The sequence below is a fragment of the Pezoporus occidentalis genome, unplaced genomic scaffold (genome assembly GCF_034315485.1).
Source record: "Pezoporus occidentalis ecotype Australia unplaced genomic scaffold, CSIRO_AGI_Poc_V1 ctg100, whole genome shotgun sequence".
Classification (NCBI taxonomy): Eukaryota; Metazoa; Chordata; class Aves; order Psittaciformes; family Psittacidae; genus Pezoporus; species Pezoporus occidentalis.
Window position 1 is genome coordinate 780,266 of NW_026912780.1, and position 15,769 is coordinate 796,034.

Sequence of the window (15,769 nt, forward strand, 5' to 3'; positions counted from 1 at the left end):
TTTTTGAGATGTGAACTCCTACTGCCTGGCTTTCTGAAGAGAATCATTAGGATAAAAAGAGCTAGTCAAGCATTGCCATTTGGGTTTACTCTGTTTTAGCATGTGTCCATGCTAACATAATATAATGTACTAATGTATTCTTTGCAGCTGGAGGAAGGGTGGCTGGATGATGAAAGGAATGAATTCTTGGAGGAGTTAAACTTGGAAATATTGGAAGAGCAGCATAATGAAGCAATGCACTACACAGCCAATGAGGTGGAACAGGTAGGACTGCTACTAAATGTATCATCTGAAATTTTGCTAGGTATACTTTGTTATTAATAAATAATTAAATGATACACTGTAAAATGTAGTCAAAGGCTTTGATAGAATTATGTCTCTAAAATGATGTGAACTCCTTTATGCTATAGGGTTATAGATTCTTAGGCCCAGTATGACAAGTTAGGAAACAATTTAGGAGGCTGTGATAAGTGCAGATTTCTCATTTTCTCTGAACTTTCAGAATAATATTGCTTTTCTTCCCTAATTCTGAAGCATTTGGGGTTTATGTTTTATATTTTATGTCAAGTTGGGGTTGTTTTAATTAATTGTATCAATGTAGCAGCTACAGCTCTGAGCTAGGATAGGTGCCCATCTTCTTGTATGCATGCAAGGTATGAGCCAGCCCTTGCATCAGAGAGCTTGCAAAACAAGATGGAAGAGGTGTTTCAAATAAACAACAGGTGTTTTGGTAATACAAGTGTGTTTTTCTTATACTGACAGAGCACAGCTCGGCATTTGTTCTGTTAATAGAGACAAGCATACTGTTAGCATAGTCTCAGCTTGCTGCTATCCTGACTTTACCTGCCCATATGTGCTGTAAAGCAGTGTGACAGTGGCAAAGATACTTGTGCACCCCCAGTCCTACAGCTTCATCAAGGGATGGGTGTTCTCAGTTGTACTGTATTGTGGAAGGCAGAAGTGACCATACCCACTCCTGGATCAGATGACCTGTCCACATGCATACCTATGCCAAAGAAATAAAATCCAACTTAGGAAATTCTTTCCTGTTAGGGTGGTGAGGCACTGGAATGGGTTGCCCAGGGAGGTTGTGAATGCTCCATCCCTGGCAGTGTTCAAGACCAGGTTGGACGAGGCCTATGGTTTAGTGTGAGGTGTCCCTGCCCATGGCAGAGGGGTTGGAACTAGATGATCTTAAGATCCTTTCCAACCCTGACTATTCTATGAATCTATGAATCTATGAACTTCATCTCCCACGTTCTGCATATATGCAGCTGGGGAGGAACTATTTTTCCACACAGTCACTTTGTGACTTAGAATTTTTTCCCATCCTGAATTGCTCAAAAGTAGAGCCTGAGGTTTTGGGTTTTTTTTAAGTGAATTGAGGGAGAAAGACTGTGAGAGCCTTCTTCCTCTGGATACTGGGGAGCTTCCAATTGAAGGAAGTTTCACCGCCTGGTCCACACTAGGGGCCTGAATGTGCATCCAGCCTGTTTCCTCCTCACATCCCCTCCAGCCTTGACACTGGGCTATTGACTAGGTGATAACTCCTATTAAAGCTATTCACTGTACATAAATTAAATATTCACTGGGACATACACAGAATAATTAAGTCTGTAGTATTATCTGTAGTATTGTAGATCTGCATAGTAAATGTAAGATTACAAATCCTTGATCTTATGAGCATTTAGTCATTTACACAAAGCAGAGTAACTCCAAGGTCAGGGGTGAAGGCAGCCTTGCAACAGGATTTATAGTTGCCTTTTAGGTATGACCCTTTTTTCCAGGCAGTGAGCCAAGCCTCAGTTTCTCAGGCTAAATGTGCTAACTGCTGCGCTGCTAGCTACTTTGAACTGACATTTGGAAACTTGTTTATTTTTCTAACCACAAATGTTGTCTAGGATAGCAAGAGATTTCCCGTCAGAAAGAACACTTGTTCTTTGCAAAGCAATTTCCTTTGCACAGTGACATTTTCACAGAAACCCCCAATTCTGGAATGAATCCTTAAGCAGGTCTACCTACAAACCCCTACTAGCACCTTAACATGACATGTTGGGACCTCTGAAATCAATTCACAGTTGTGACCTTCCACTTCCAAGTTCTTGTCAAGCTTTGGCTTTTTCACTGAAATTGGGTTGCAGATAGTGTTAATTATTGAACAGTGGTGTTCTGTGAAGTGGTTTCACTGAACCCATTGAGGCTGTTTATTTCCCATTGGGATGTAATGCCAAGGATAAATCCTTCCTTCCCCACTCACCTTGAGATTTTATATTGCTGTAGGAGAGAGCTACACTGGAAAAAATTGCAGTCACTTGTGCTTTTTTGGTGTCTGACATTGGGCTGCTTGAAGTAATTCTAGGATAGTCAGACATTTCTTTGCCCTTCTAATGAGTAATCGAATCAACCAAATGCAGCTTGGTGTGTAATGGGGCATCAGTAATTTGTGACAGCTGCTCTTTCTCTAGACTCTATGTAAGTGGCTTAGCAAGTCAGAAAACTGGTTCTTTACTCCTTGTTAGGCTGGGAAACCTAGCAGTTTCATGAGATGAATCACATAATCCATCGGAGCAACGAAACTGTTATTGTTGCAGCTGCCAGTGGCCAAGCTGAGTATGTTCAAGCTCCCCGGCTGACCATGGAAATTTTGCTCCGATGCCAGCCTTGATTTTTGTGAACCAAACTCTGGCTTCATAATCATGAATCTTGCAAGCTGCAGGAAAGAATACATGCTATAGCAGAATATCCTTCCAAATACAAGTCTGTTTTGCAGACTGCCATGTTAATATTAAGTGCCATTTGACATTTCGTGTGAGCTATCACAGAAAGATTTGGTAGTTTATAATAGAAGAATCAAGTAGATAGCCCTGTCTTTCCTGAATGTTTTTGAGGCACTCTATAGATTTCAATCAAGAATTGTATCTTTTCTGTATAGAATAGTCCAACAAACCTTGAGGAAAGATGTAATTTCCCATTTTTTTTATAACTCACTGTATTCCTTCCCCTTTACAACATCATGGTTCATTGTGCAGCAGAGATAACTTTCAGAAGAATACCATGCATTTTCCATGCAGAAATTCTTATCAGTGTCATGGAATATATCAAAACCTATTAAGAAGAGAAAGAATTGGATAAAAGATTCATTCCAGTTCATTCAAAGCTGAAATACAGTGAAAATATCTGGGGGAAATTCTTTTTTGAAGACTGAAAAGAACAGCATTGTTTGCAGAAGAACATTTTCCCTTCTAGTGCACCACTGAAATCAATCCAAATCTTCCCTCATGGCTGGAGTACCTCTTGGTTAGCCTGACACTGAAGAGGACTTTCAATGTGGTCAGTCTCACTCTCCCTGTCAGAGATTGACTGGAGACCCCAGCAGCTACGTTTGACTGAATCTTACCACCTTCAAACTTTAGTAGCCGTCTGAGTTTTGAATCCCAATATACATCATAAGTTGTAAAATGAGAAAAGAACAGTGAATTCCTGCAAGATTAGCCATTTTATAGGCATGAATGCTTGCTGGAGCTGAAATGAAGAATCTTCTGAGGTTCATTTATTGCTTTATTGTACGCACCGCCAGGTTTGCCTTCTCATTATCTGAGTTCTCACTGCAAAAATGAGGCCTAAGGAGCCCTTTGGTATTTCATACAGAAGTAATTGTATGAGAGATTGACAACGTACGTTAGAAAACAAACACTTTGTTTGGAATAGATTATAGATAACACTGACAAAAGCAAGGCACTGACAATTGGATCCTACCTCTTGTTTTTCAGAAGGGACTTAACCTGGAGTTAGGCTTGCTGCCTTTCAAAATAAAATTAGAATAATCTCATGTTGTAAAAGACTGCTTGGCCTGTGCATGTTTAGGAGCTCTGTCAAGCATGACAAGTCCAGGATAGAAATGCCAGGGGCTACCTTACTTGAGTCAGAGTAAAAAATATATCTAAAAAATACACAGTAGAATAAATATCTGTATTACTTTACATTTTTATAATTGAACTAGCTGCAAGTATCCACATACTGGGGAAAGATTTATCGTGCTGTGGAGGTCTGCTTGAGGTTGAGAAGAATCTGATTGTACAGGCACTTGTTTCTTCCTGACAGGGAGGGGAACCCAGAGTGACTACCTGACATTCAAGTGCCTGAACTACAGACACTTACATTTGGTCAAATCGATCCCACCCATCTGACTTCTCCTAGACTGGGAAGATGGGGTTTGCTTTGTTTACATCTTTTGTGTGTGTGAGTTGTGGATAGCGTGACTTGAGTAGATGGCAAAGTACTATATTCACTTAGTCTAAATCAAGTGGAACTTGAAGGAGCAAAGTTTAAAGTGTTGCTAAAAGTGGCGTGGAAAACTAATTCTGAAAGTGTTGATTGTGTGGGCCCAAATGGTAAAGTCTGGTTCCAACACCCATACAAATAGATGCATTAAGAGATTTTTTCAGAAGTCCTCAGATGTATGCTTTGGTATGGCCCCATGCTGGCGACACCAGAGGGAGGATCATGGAGCTCAGCTTCTGTGAGCTGTGCACCTGTTCATATTACAGATAAGCCACTTTCTTTAGAGGGTTAAGATGGGTTTAGTCATATGGGTGCAAGTTGTGCTATGTAACTCACTCTTAGGGTCACGAAGTGGACCATGACCTTCGTACTTTGCTAGTGTGAACAGAGACCCGCATTTGGGACAGGCTGTTCTGCAGCACAGTCCTCCCAGTGTCTGGTGGAGCTGTTTTCCCTCATGTCAGTAGTTAAATATTTTCCAGCGTAGTGAGAAATACGGGTGGCACAGTGCAGAGGCCGGGGTGCAGTGTAGGTGACCCAGACTGGAGTCACTGCTGAGTCACTTCTCTGCTGAAAGGTTTGGTGGCAGCGAAAGTCACTACAAGCTGGAGCAGCTCCAAAGCAGGTGAGAGAAGGGACCAGAACTCACCTGCATGAGGGAAATCGGAATAATATGAAATTAAACCTAAATCTCCATCATTCCTCGTGAATACCCTGGCCACTTGGCTGCTTGGGGTACTTTTATTTCTGGTTACTCTTGGTTTTCATGAAGAATTCTCTAGCTGTTGGGGTTTTTTTTCTCTGTAAAATATGACATTTTGGAAATCTTAAAAACCCATAAACATGGGAAAACATTGCATTACCACCAGTTGTCCAGTTACTTCTGAAAATGGAACTAATTTTTTCAGCCTCTTTGGAAAAATATGACAAGAACGTTAATAAAAAAATCTTCCAATATACTTTATGCAGCTTCACAGCAATGCATAAACCAAGGAGAGAATGAATAGATAAATGGTAATTTTAGAAAAATTCTACAACATCTAATTCTTTAGTTATTGCTACTGCTGTTCATGTTGCTTCCTCCTGTGACAAGATACCCTTGGTTTTTAAGCAGAGAAGTAGAAAGATCTGAGAGGATCTCAGATGGGAAAAATACGTCGAGCTGAATTTTAAATCTTGAAGTCCTGAATAACACTGAATATATTCTGTCCCATAAGGTTTGAATTCAAGGGGAGAGATTCTTCCCATTTGGGGAGAATGAAAAATAGTAATTGGCTGATAGTAATTACCCATGGCTGATAATTAATTAATTAATGGCTGATAAGTAATTAGCATTGGCTGATAGTAATTACCCATGTGGCTGCCCAAGCTATGGGAGAATTATGCACTTACTGTGCATTTTGTTATAAACTGCACATTGTATATACAAAAGGATAAAAGGTAAGGTTTTCTTTGCTGGTCCTGTCTGACAACAAATTGCTAAAACGTCTTTGCAGAAATTTTTAACTGCTCTTTCAGACACTGATTTCTCCTGGTGTCATGTTTCTTTTGCTTATTTTATTCCACTATTACATTTTATTTGGGGGTGGAGGTTATTATTTTTTTTTTTTCTGACACTAGGCCATTATTTTTTCCTAACAACTGAAGAAGGGAAACCAGATGAATTGTGTGTGATCACAAGGTGCACATGAAGAGAGGAGAAAGGATGAGATAGGAGACACATTTTAATCCTGCTTTACTATCTGTCAAAGTAGAGAAAAGGGGAATTATGACAGTCACTTCTTTGTGTTTGTTTCATTTCAGTGGTTGAACTGTATTGTTTTTTATTCCTCCGTTATTACTACCATTATGCATAATTATCTATTATATAATAGAAACAGTGTTTGGTTGGTGCTGTGTACACTTAGATGTTTGGCATGTGGGTCATATAAATTGCACTCTGAGGAGACAGATACTTTTCATTTTTCAAACTGGATAATCAAAGGATCACACAGAGAGAGGAGCTCATAGTCCTTGAGAATATAAATAGGTTGAGAATATGAATAGGTTAGGTACAGTGAGGGAGTGGGAATTAAAAAATAACAGCCTAAAAACTTGACATTATGCCCACAGCTAGCACTCAGTGTTGTTCTACACTTAATGGTAAAAGGCTGATTTTATTTCTAAGGAACATAAGGTCTAACTAGGGAACAGAAGTGGTCTCCAGGGATGCAACAGAGAGAGGCCTACCTGAGCAAAATCCTAGAATTCAAAACGAGCAGTCTTTCAGAAGAAAACTACTGAAAACAAGAAGTGTGAGAGAGGGCTGCTGAGGGTGTAGTGGAGCTGGCTAACCCCCTGCAGGCTTCAACCCTGCCTGTCACCATGGAGCAAACAAGGAGTTCAGTGGTCAAAAAAAAAAAGGCAATAGCCTTTTTGCACCTGCTTAGGTTGTACCACTCCTAGTCTGATTGGCTGCTTGCTCTAGGTTTTTGAAGTGATACCGGTAATGAAGCTTTTTCCTAAATTTACAAAGATTTCAGCTCCACCAATCTCTGGCCATAATCCAGGCTCAACAACAGTGCACCATCTGGTGATCATTATCTTTGAGCACTGCAAAGAGATGGCTTAGCTGGAGAGGGAAATAATTCTCTCCAGACTTTAGGAGATATGTCACTAGTGGTGCAATTCGTCTACTTCACTCGATATGGCCACCACAGCATGACTCTCAGAAATATTTAAAAGCCATAGGACTGCTTTTTAGTGATCTGTTTCAATTCGGCCTAAATGAGATCCCAGCTGTTTAAGCAAATCAGAGCTGGAAAATATTTAATACAGCCTGCATTTGGTAATCCTTTTGGTTTGCTCACTTTTTTAGCCAAAGAAACATGAAGAGGAGGATGGCACTACAGACACTGCAACCTCATCATCCAACAATCATGAGAAGGACAGTGGGGTGGGACCTACAGATGAAAGTCTGCGAAATGATGAGAGCTCGGAGCAAGAAAATGCACCTGAGGAGCAGAACAGTGCTACCCTGCAGAGCAAACGGGAGCTGGGCCACAGCCAAGATACGTTAGGAAGTGTTGAGCTTCAGTGCAATGAAAGCTTTGTGTCTGGGGAGTATACTGAATCTGATTTCATAGGAAACCCAGAGGAGGAATGTGAAAGGTTTCAGCAGCTGTTGGAACTGAAGTGCAAGATTCGAAACCACGGGGAGTATGACCTGTATTACTCAAGCAGCATGATAGAGTGCAACAGAAGAGAGCAAGATGGAGTGGAGCATGAGCTGCAGCTACTCAATGAGGAACTGAGGAACATTGAACTCGAATGTCAGAATATCATGCAGGCTCACCAGCTCCAAAAGGTGAGGGATCAGTATGGAGACATTTGGGCTTTGCATGATGAAGGATTCAGGAATTATAACACCAGCATAGACGTGCAAAGAGGCAAACTGGATGACATCATGGAGCACCCTGAGAAGTCTGACAAGGACAGCTCCAGCGCCTACAACACAGCCGAAAGTTGCAGGAGCACTCCGCTGACAGTGGAGCGATCGCCCGATAACTCTCTCCAGAGGATGATCAGCATAACCAACAGGAAAAACTTGAGGAGCACAATCGTGGCTAATCAGTCATCCTCAGGACAAACCAACAGGGAGACAACCTCAGCCAAAACCAAACCCACTGAGCAAAACAGTGCTGCTGAGAATGCAATGCTGGCATCAGAAAGCAGCAAATTCACAGACCAGGAAAAGCAGAGCAGTGAGCACATTCCCTACCTGTCTCCATATCACAGCTCTTCTTACAGGTATGGGAATATACCTGCTCATGCAAAGCACTATCAAAGCTATATGCAACTAATCCAGCAGAAATCTGCTGTGGAGTATGCCCAAAGCCAGCTCAGCCTGGTGAGTATGTGCAAAGACTCGCAGAAGTGTGCAGAGCCCAAGATGGAATGGAAAGTGAAAATAAGGAGTGATGGGACAAGGTATATCACAAAGAGACCAGTTCGAGACAGAATCCTGAAGGAACGTGCCTTAAAAATTAAAGAGGAGCGCAGTGGAATGACAACAGATGATGATACAATGAGTGAGATGAAGATGGGTCGTTACTGGAGCAAAGAAGAGCGGAAGCAGCATTTGGTGCGAGCTAAGGAGCAGAGAAGGCGGCGGGAGTTCATGATGAGGAGCAGGCTGGAGTGTCTTAAGGAAAGTCCGCAGAGTGGCAGCGAGGGCAAAAAGGAAATTAACATTATTGAACTGAGTCACAAAAAGATGATGAAAAAGAGAAACAAGAAAATCTTGGACAACTGGATGACAATCCAAGAACTGATGACACATGGTGCTAAATCTCCAGATGGCACAAGAGTGCACAATGCCTTTTTATCAGTTACTACTGTATGAACACAACTTCTCTCAGAGTATACTACCAGTTTAGGTAGAGTACGATTGCCTCGTTCAATGTGGCAGTTTTATATATTTTGTGACTGTTTATAGTTTGACCTTTTTTGTAAGCAAAATTTCCTGGTAATTTTCCATTTGTTTTTCATATAACAGTATCTTCTTTACCTGGCGGTCTTTCTTTATCCTGCAATATATTCATATTACTCATTTGTAGAAAAAAAAAAGAAAAGAAAAGCAAAACAAAAAAAAAAAGAGTGGAGAAGCCAATTAATTTCTTAAACTAATACATATCCTGAAATTTTAGGTGTGGGTTTATTTCTCTAGTTTTCTTTTTTCTACTTTAGTAACAATACAATACCAAACCAAAATGCTTTATACTGTATCCTGGGCTTAACAAGTTTTAAAGTTTTACATCTTAGATTGCATCTGTTTATAAATCTATATGCAACATCCCATCGTATAGGTAAGAATGACATTTTTCCAACTACACATTGTACAGTACATTTAATCTGTAAATTTCAATTGTATTTGTCCAAGTAAAGTGTAGGTGGGCAATTCTCCTGTGTATGTAGTGGCATTGGTCATGTAGCTGGGCAGTATGTGATAATTGTGAAGATGAAAGAGAAATAAATTATTGCTTATCTTTAAGAAAAAAAGTCAAGAATTCTTTGATTTAAAGTGAGCATTTGCCTTTAAAAGATGAGTCATTTCATTATGCATATTTGCAGCATATAGAGATTTCAAGAACACAGGACACAATTCCATGGGCTAGTTCTCATGAATTATCTTTTCATTTTGCAGAACCCATAGGGGTGAGTGGGTCTTTCTGTCTTTTCCTTACCCCCTATTATTAGCTGATTGAATGATTCATTGATATATTACTGCATTGTATGCTGTTAGGTAACTACTGTGGGTCCTTTCCCTGGCTAAGCTTGCTATTTGTTCTACATATACAAAACATAAACAGAGCATATGCCTAACTTTGAGCCAAATCTCAAGCAAGAAAAACTAACAGTGGTTGTCACTGACGTTTTCATACAAGGTGAGCTAAGGTAAAATAGAGAATGAAAAGCAACTAAAAGAGTTAAGGGTTTAACTTTATTGTTGAGGAGCATCAAAGTCTGTTAGAAGAGCCCCAGTGGGAGCTGGCTCAGGCTCAGGAGCAAGGGGCAGCTTGCTGTCTGGGTGCCTGATGGAGTCCTTGTTTCCCCATGCCACAGAGGCACCTCAGCTGCCACTGGGGCATCTTCTGAGCTGCTGCTCCTGGAGGCTCAATGAGTTACAGCAAGCTGAGATGACAAGTTATTGACAGTCAGCGAGGATGAATTTGCCTGATAACCCCATTTTCATTGTCCCTGTGTACAACTCAGAACAGCTTCCAACTGATGGAAGTGCTTCTGATATCAGAATTAGGTGCTGAAGTCACTTGGCATCAGACTTTAAAAGACGTGCTTAAAGATGCAGAAAGACATATTACAGTATTTCCAAAATATCTAATGCTGGAAAACAGTCATTTGTTTTCTAACTACTTTTGGCACCAGTGGGCATTGGCAGTGCTCTCTGCATCTCCAGGCATGTAAATACTGTAAGAACACTGCTCTCCAAGTGCTTAGGAAAATTATGCCACTGACAGTTCACAGTTTGATAATCAGAAAATTCTCCCTACCGGGCTCAGGGAAACATCATGCTAAATCCTCACTAAGCATGCAGCTGTTCATGCACAATGCAAAATACTTCCATTGTTTCCCAATAAATTAGAAAAAGTGGGGAATCCAGGACCAGAAAGGATCACAGGGTGATACAGTATTACTTTGAACATTGTCCTTCCATCTGAGCCAAGGAATTGTCTTTCACCAACCCAGGTCATCTAGAAAGGTACACATTCTTCTTCTGGAGACATCAAAGCACAGAGATTTGGCTGTTTCCCTCGTTGCATTGCAGTGATCCCACTCATAAAAATCTTAATCAGAGTTTAGCTGCCATCAGCTCTAGACAATGGCTACTGTTACACATTTCCCTTAGGCCCAGCACTTACTATTTTCTTCCTGTTATTAAATCATAATTCAGAGCTCCTTTCAAGCTATGAACACCAAAATTCAGAGAACAACATGAGTCTTCAGAAAATATAATTTCATCACTGAGAAATAAAAGTAGGAAAATCCATGTCTAATTAGAGAAAAGACATAACTGAATGCAGGGGGATAATAGAGAATACTTGGAGAAACAAAAAATATTGACGACATAGTAATAGGCTGTAAATACAAATGCATGCAGATTTGACATCTGTCAAAATCTAGGGAGACATGAAGACTGAAAGGTGAAACAGTAGTACTGTTAATGGCACACCATGACATGTTTTCTAGCTTGGCACATGCCTGTCAGAGCCCAGATACCTTCTCCCTCCTTCACCTGATGGAATTGGCGTGTCCCCGCCCAATCCTTAATCTGGGGGTCTCCACCAGCCCATGACTTTCTCTCTTTTTTTCTTAACTACAGTTATTAAGTGACACTTCCTTTCTACCCTAAGCAGTCTTTGGGAGAAAAAGTGTTGTGTTCTTCCCTCTTGAAATGCCTCAATCATTCCTGCTAGCATACCTGGGGGGGCTGTGAGGCTCCCCAGGGTGGTGATGCAGAGAAGCTGAGTGGCAGGTGAGTGTTTTGCTTGTTTTACTCACTGCTCCCAGCTGGTTTCATGCAGGGTTTCATGTGCTCCTTCATCCCAGCAGTTCTTTATCAGTGAAATCCAAGGCTAACATTCCACATGCAGTTTACTCCTGCAAATACTTTTTCCCAAGTGTCATAACTTTCAATGATGAAAATATCATTTTAGCATTGAGGTAAATTAAAAAAGAAGAAAGAAAATACATTTTGTGTTGTCACAAATCTACAAAGAAAAAAGGCTTGTCTGTTGTAAGAACTATTTTGTTTTCTCACTTGAAGGAAAGTAAAAACAAGAATACTTTCCATCTGGAACAAGACTTGCTTAAGAGTGTTGCTTGCAGCTCTGCGATAAAGAGCAAAAGGCAGGGAAGAGGAGTGGCATAAGTGTGTTACCATGGTCACATCACTGCTGGGGCAGAAGTTAATGTCCCACTCATCCTTCCCCCAGTCCTGATACTCAGCTGAAACCACTAGGAGGTTATTTTTCCTATGAAGCCAGCAAGATGGCCTTGTGTCACTTGACAACCGTATTGCGAGCTGATTTAGGAGCATTGCTCACCATATGAAAGGTTAAAACCTAGCGGATCCCTGGATCTTCTCCAATGTAAGTATCCTTAAATGAAATATGGTATTTTTAGTACGATCTTGGCAATCAACTAACCCTACTGCATCAGATTTTTTATTTTTTTTTTCAAAAGAAACTAAATGCTATCTGAAAAATAAATGATAATACTATCTGAATTGGATGAGAGAATTTGGAGGTGAAATAATTTGTGCTTAGTGCATTACCCTGTAAGAGGGCTGCAGGAATCTCAGAAGAGATGAGACAGCAACTTCAGTATTACACTTTCTGACCTAGTGGGGTTTGAATTATTCATTAATATCATGATGCCTCACTTTTCCCTTTTTTTATTTAACTGATGTTCATTTTAAACCCCATTTCTTAGTACAAATTCTGGAACAGCACCCTTGGTGCATGACCTGGTTTCAGTGCTAAAATATTTCCTGACTCAAGGCTGGAACTACTCCAGGATTTGTTTTACTTAGGTTCTTAACCTTAAAGCTGCTAATCAAAACCAGAATGTGCTAAGTGTTCTATTAATATCCATTTTATGGACCTACTGTTTTTTTTCAGTACATTAAATGCTTTTGAGGAGCCAGGATAAAATGAATGCGATGAGGACCAGTAGCTTTAGCTTTTGGCTAAAGCAGAACAGAGGAGTTCTCATAAACCTGGTGGTGTTACTCTCTGAAAGAGTCAAGTTGGCTAATGCCTACTGGGCAAACAAGGATATTATAGGGGAATCATGAGTAGGGTTTTTTTTCTTTAAATGCCTTTGCTCTGACGTACATTTCATTGTTTAAAGAAGCACATTCTCCTTGGATGGCTATTTCTCCATTTGGGAAGTGAAGCACTTTGCTCCACTTTTTAGTTACAGATAACTGTATAGATGTATAATGTAAAATGTATAGATTTTGCCCAGGTTTTCAGATGTCATAAATCTTGCCCTAATGTCAACTCCTACATAGACAACTGGCTGGCTTTAGTTGACACCTCTGAGACAAGGCATAACCTCCCTTCCTCCTTTTTTTTTTCCCTTCCTTTCTTTCTCTCTTTCTTCCTTTTCATCTTTCCTTCTCTTTCTTCCTTCTCTTCCTTCTCTCCCTCTTTTCCTCTTTCTTTTAGAAGCAAGACTTTTCTGAAGTTGAAAGGTAATAAATATTGTAAGAGGGATTTCACTAAAAGAAGCATTTTTTTTTTCTCATAGATCAGCTTAGCAGTGCAAATGGAAACCCTTGTTTGTAACTGTAGGTTTCCATCTCTAATCAGTTTTAGGTGATTTGGTTCATTTGGTACATTTCCTATGCCACTTGAAGCTCATTCTGCTGAAGTGCTGCAAATGTCTTTGGTGATGTCTTTGCATGGAATGCATTTTTAAGCCTTGGAGCAAAGGAAGACCTTTTAAAATATATGTTCCCTTGTTTGTGAGACACTGTAACATCCAAATACCTATCAACCCAAATACTTTTATAATGCAGATACTTGCTACAAACAGTAAATTGTGTTAATCTGTGGATGTACACACAAAGGAACATTTAACTTTCTGTTGATTTTTAAGGACCTCCATTGGCCAAACCTCAACTTGAGAAGACATTGGTTCTACTCTTTCATATATTTTCAACAATTCAGTTCCTATTTTTTCTGTCTTCGACTGATGCAAAAGCAGGTTAGGAAAGTATTTTGGCCTAAAAACTAAACCATGAACTTCTAATACTGCAATAATGCCTTACGGAAGTCATTTATGAGATCTCATACCTTTAATTCCTTGGTTTACTTCACTTGGAAATATTTGCACTGCAGTAAGCATTGGACATACTGTGGTATATGTTCTTCCAACGCAAATAAAAATGTTTAGCTTATTGCTAAGCACTGTAGGAGTGAATCAAGTCTGACATCTGGCTCCAGTGACAAAAAATAAAGAGAGGACAGAGAATTGTAAGTATGAAGTGAATATAGGAAACTCATCTTGACAGTGGATGAGAAGCCAAAAGAAGAAAATTAAAATTGCATGATGAAAGATGAAAGGGTAGAAGTCACTGTTTTGACTACTGGACCTTGCAGGGAAGATATTTGAAGAAAGAATGAAATAGAAAGTTAAGCAGGTGACTATCACATAAAATTTACCACAAATCAAAATATTACTTCTTTTGTACATCAAAGGCAACCCTCTTATTTTCATAGGTTATTGGGATTGCCCACTGGCAATCTCTGCAATGCATAAATATTTTTGATGGCATGCAAAGTGTCTTCTTAATGTTGTATAGACACTACATAGTGAGCAGTTTGAACAGTATAAATATTCATCTCAGTAAAGAGTCTGTCAAAATCCTAACGATATAAAAAATGAAAATGTAACAAGGATGTTCTGCTTTGTCAGCTTTTTTTTCTCCCCAAGTTTGGGACCTGGCTGCAAGGTCAGGGTAAAGAAATGCAACTGAAAGACTGTGTTTTGGTTCAGGTGCAGGGAATTCAAATGAAAGCTCCTCAAACTCGACAGTTTAATTTACTTCTCTTAAGCTCTTTAATACCAAACTTATCAGTTCTCTCTGTTAGGCATTAACTTGTTAAATGAGTCTTAATTATACATAAGCAGATGGAGATTTGAATTAAAATTACCTTACACTCGAGTGGCTTTAGTTCATTATAACATATCTTCCTTTTAATCATTTAGGCAGTCTCATCATCTTTCATATAGAAAGTTATTAAAGTATTCCAATTTCCATATTTCTTCAGATACATCCACTATTAAATGGCACGTAATACACATTAGTTGGTGACTTATACTGTGCAATAGTTAGTGAATTATTCATGTCAGTAACAATTTTTATACTTTTATGTCATCTGTATCATTTTATTTTAAAGGGTTTATATTTACAAAATTTCTCATATTTTACCTTATCTCAGTTTTCAGTGCAAGGTTGAAAGCCTCACTGTTTTTGCTGGTGTGAAAAGGGATAATGTCCACTCTGGTTTTTTGCAGTCCCATTAAGCAAGGAATGGAAGTGGATCTAAGTGGGGCCCACTCCCAAACAAGTGGGCATTCACTGGGAGCTTTGGAAGAGTTTTTGGGAAAAGATAAAATTTCTAAAGGAAATTACAGTTATTCTCCTTTTATTTTGTTTTGCTTTGGCACTATTATCATCTCTGGATTCTCCAAAACCAGGAAGTTGCTTCTCAGGATTTGCCTGGCCTCCAAAATTGAAAAGTTTTGCCTAAAGGACAAAAATTATTGAAACCTTTTGCAGGCTTCAGAGGGCATCATCTCACTTACCCCTAACGACCTCAAAACTGGGATGCCAGTTAAATTAGTCATCTAGGTTAAGAGTTTAAGGCAAGCCAGCTTCAGGAATAGAGAGGAGACATCTCCAAAAGACCAGCTGATTTCCCTCTTTAGGAAGGGTGTCCTCACTTGTTCAGGTAATTCATACTCTGCCTCTAACTTTTACATAGCTTTAGCAGAGCAAAAAATGTCTGTCTTAAAAGCATGTTAATGCATTTCAAGAAAGGGGTACACAACAGGTAACTGGGTAGGGAAAACTCTTTCCCCATCCCTGTTTTTCAAGACTCCTGAATGCATATGCTGAGAGAGTCATGTGTCTCTTTTAGACAGAAAGCAACACCAAGCAATTTAATCAACTGCTGCTATGTACCTCCTGAGTAAAATCAAGAAAGAATTGAATAAAAAGTGGCATTTTAGTTCCAGTAAGCAATTTACAGCCATTCACAAAGGAAAGACCAGTGGGACTTCTCAAAGACGAAAGCATCCAATATTCCCTGCTAAAGGTGGCAGACTATTCTCAGCATCCCTTTAGCTAATATATTAGCCAGGTATTTTTAGTGTCAAACAATGGGTCTATAATACAGAAATAACTGTGTTAGCT

At 39.6% G+C, this 15,769-nt stretch overlaps 1 protein-coding gene across 2 annotated transcripts in view; it reads left to right on the forward strand.

Moving 5' to 3' along the window:
* PDZRN4 (PDZ domain containing ring finger 4) overlaps positions 1-9,321 on the forward strand; it is a 247,638-nt gene extending 238,317 nt beyond the window's left edge. For both annotated transcript variants that reach the window (XM_062612315.1, XM_062612320.1), the window contains 2 exons: positions 148-264; positions 7,139-9,321. In XM_062612315.1, coding sequence (XP_062468299.1) covers positions 148-264; positions 7,139-8,665 — 1,644 coding nt within the window. In that variant the 3' untranslated portion in view covers positions 8,666-9,321. The remainder of the gene's footprint in view (positions 1-147; positions 265-7,138) is intronic.
* The last annotated feature ends 6,448 nt before the right edge of the window (positions 9,322-15,769 follow it).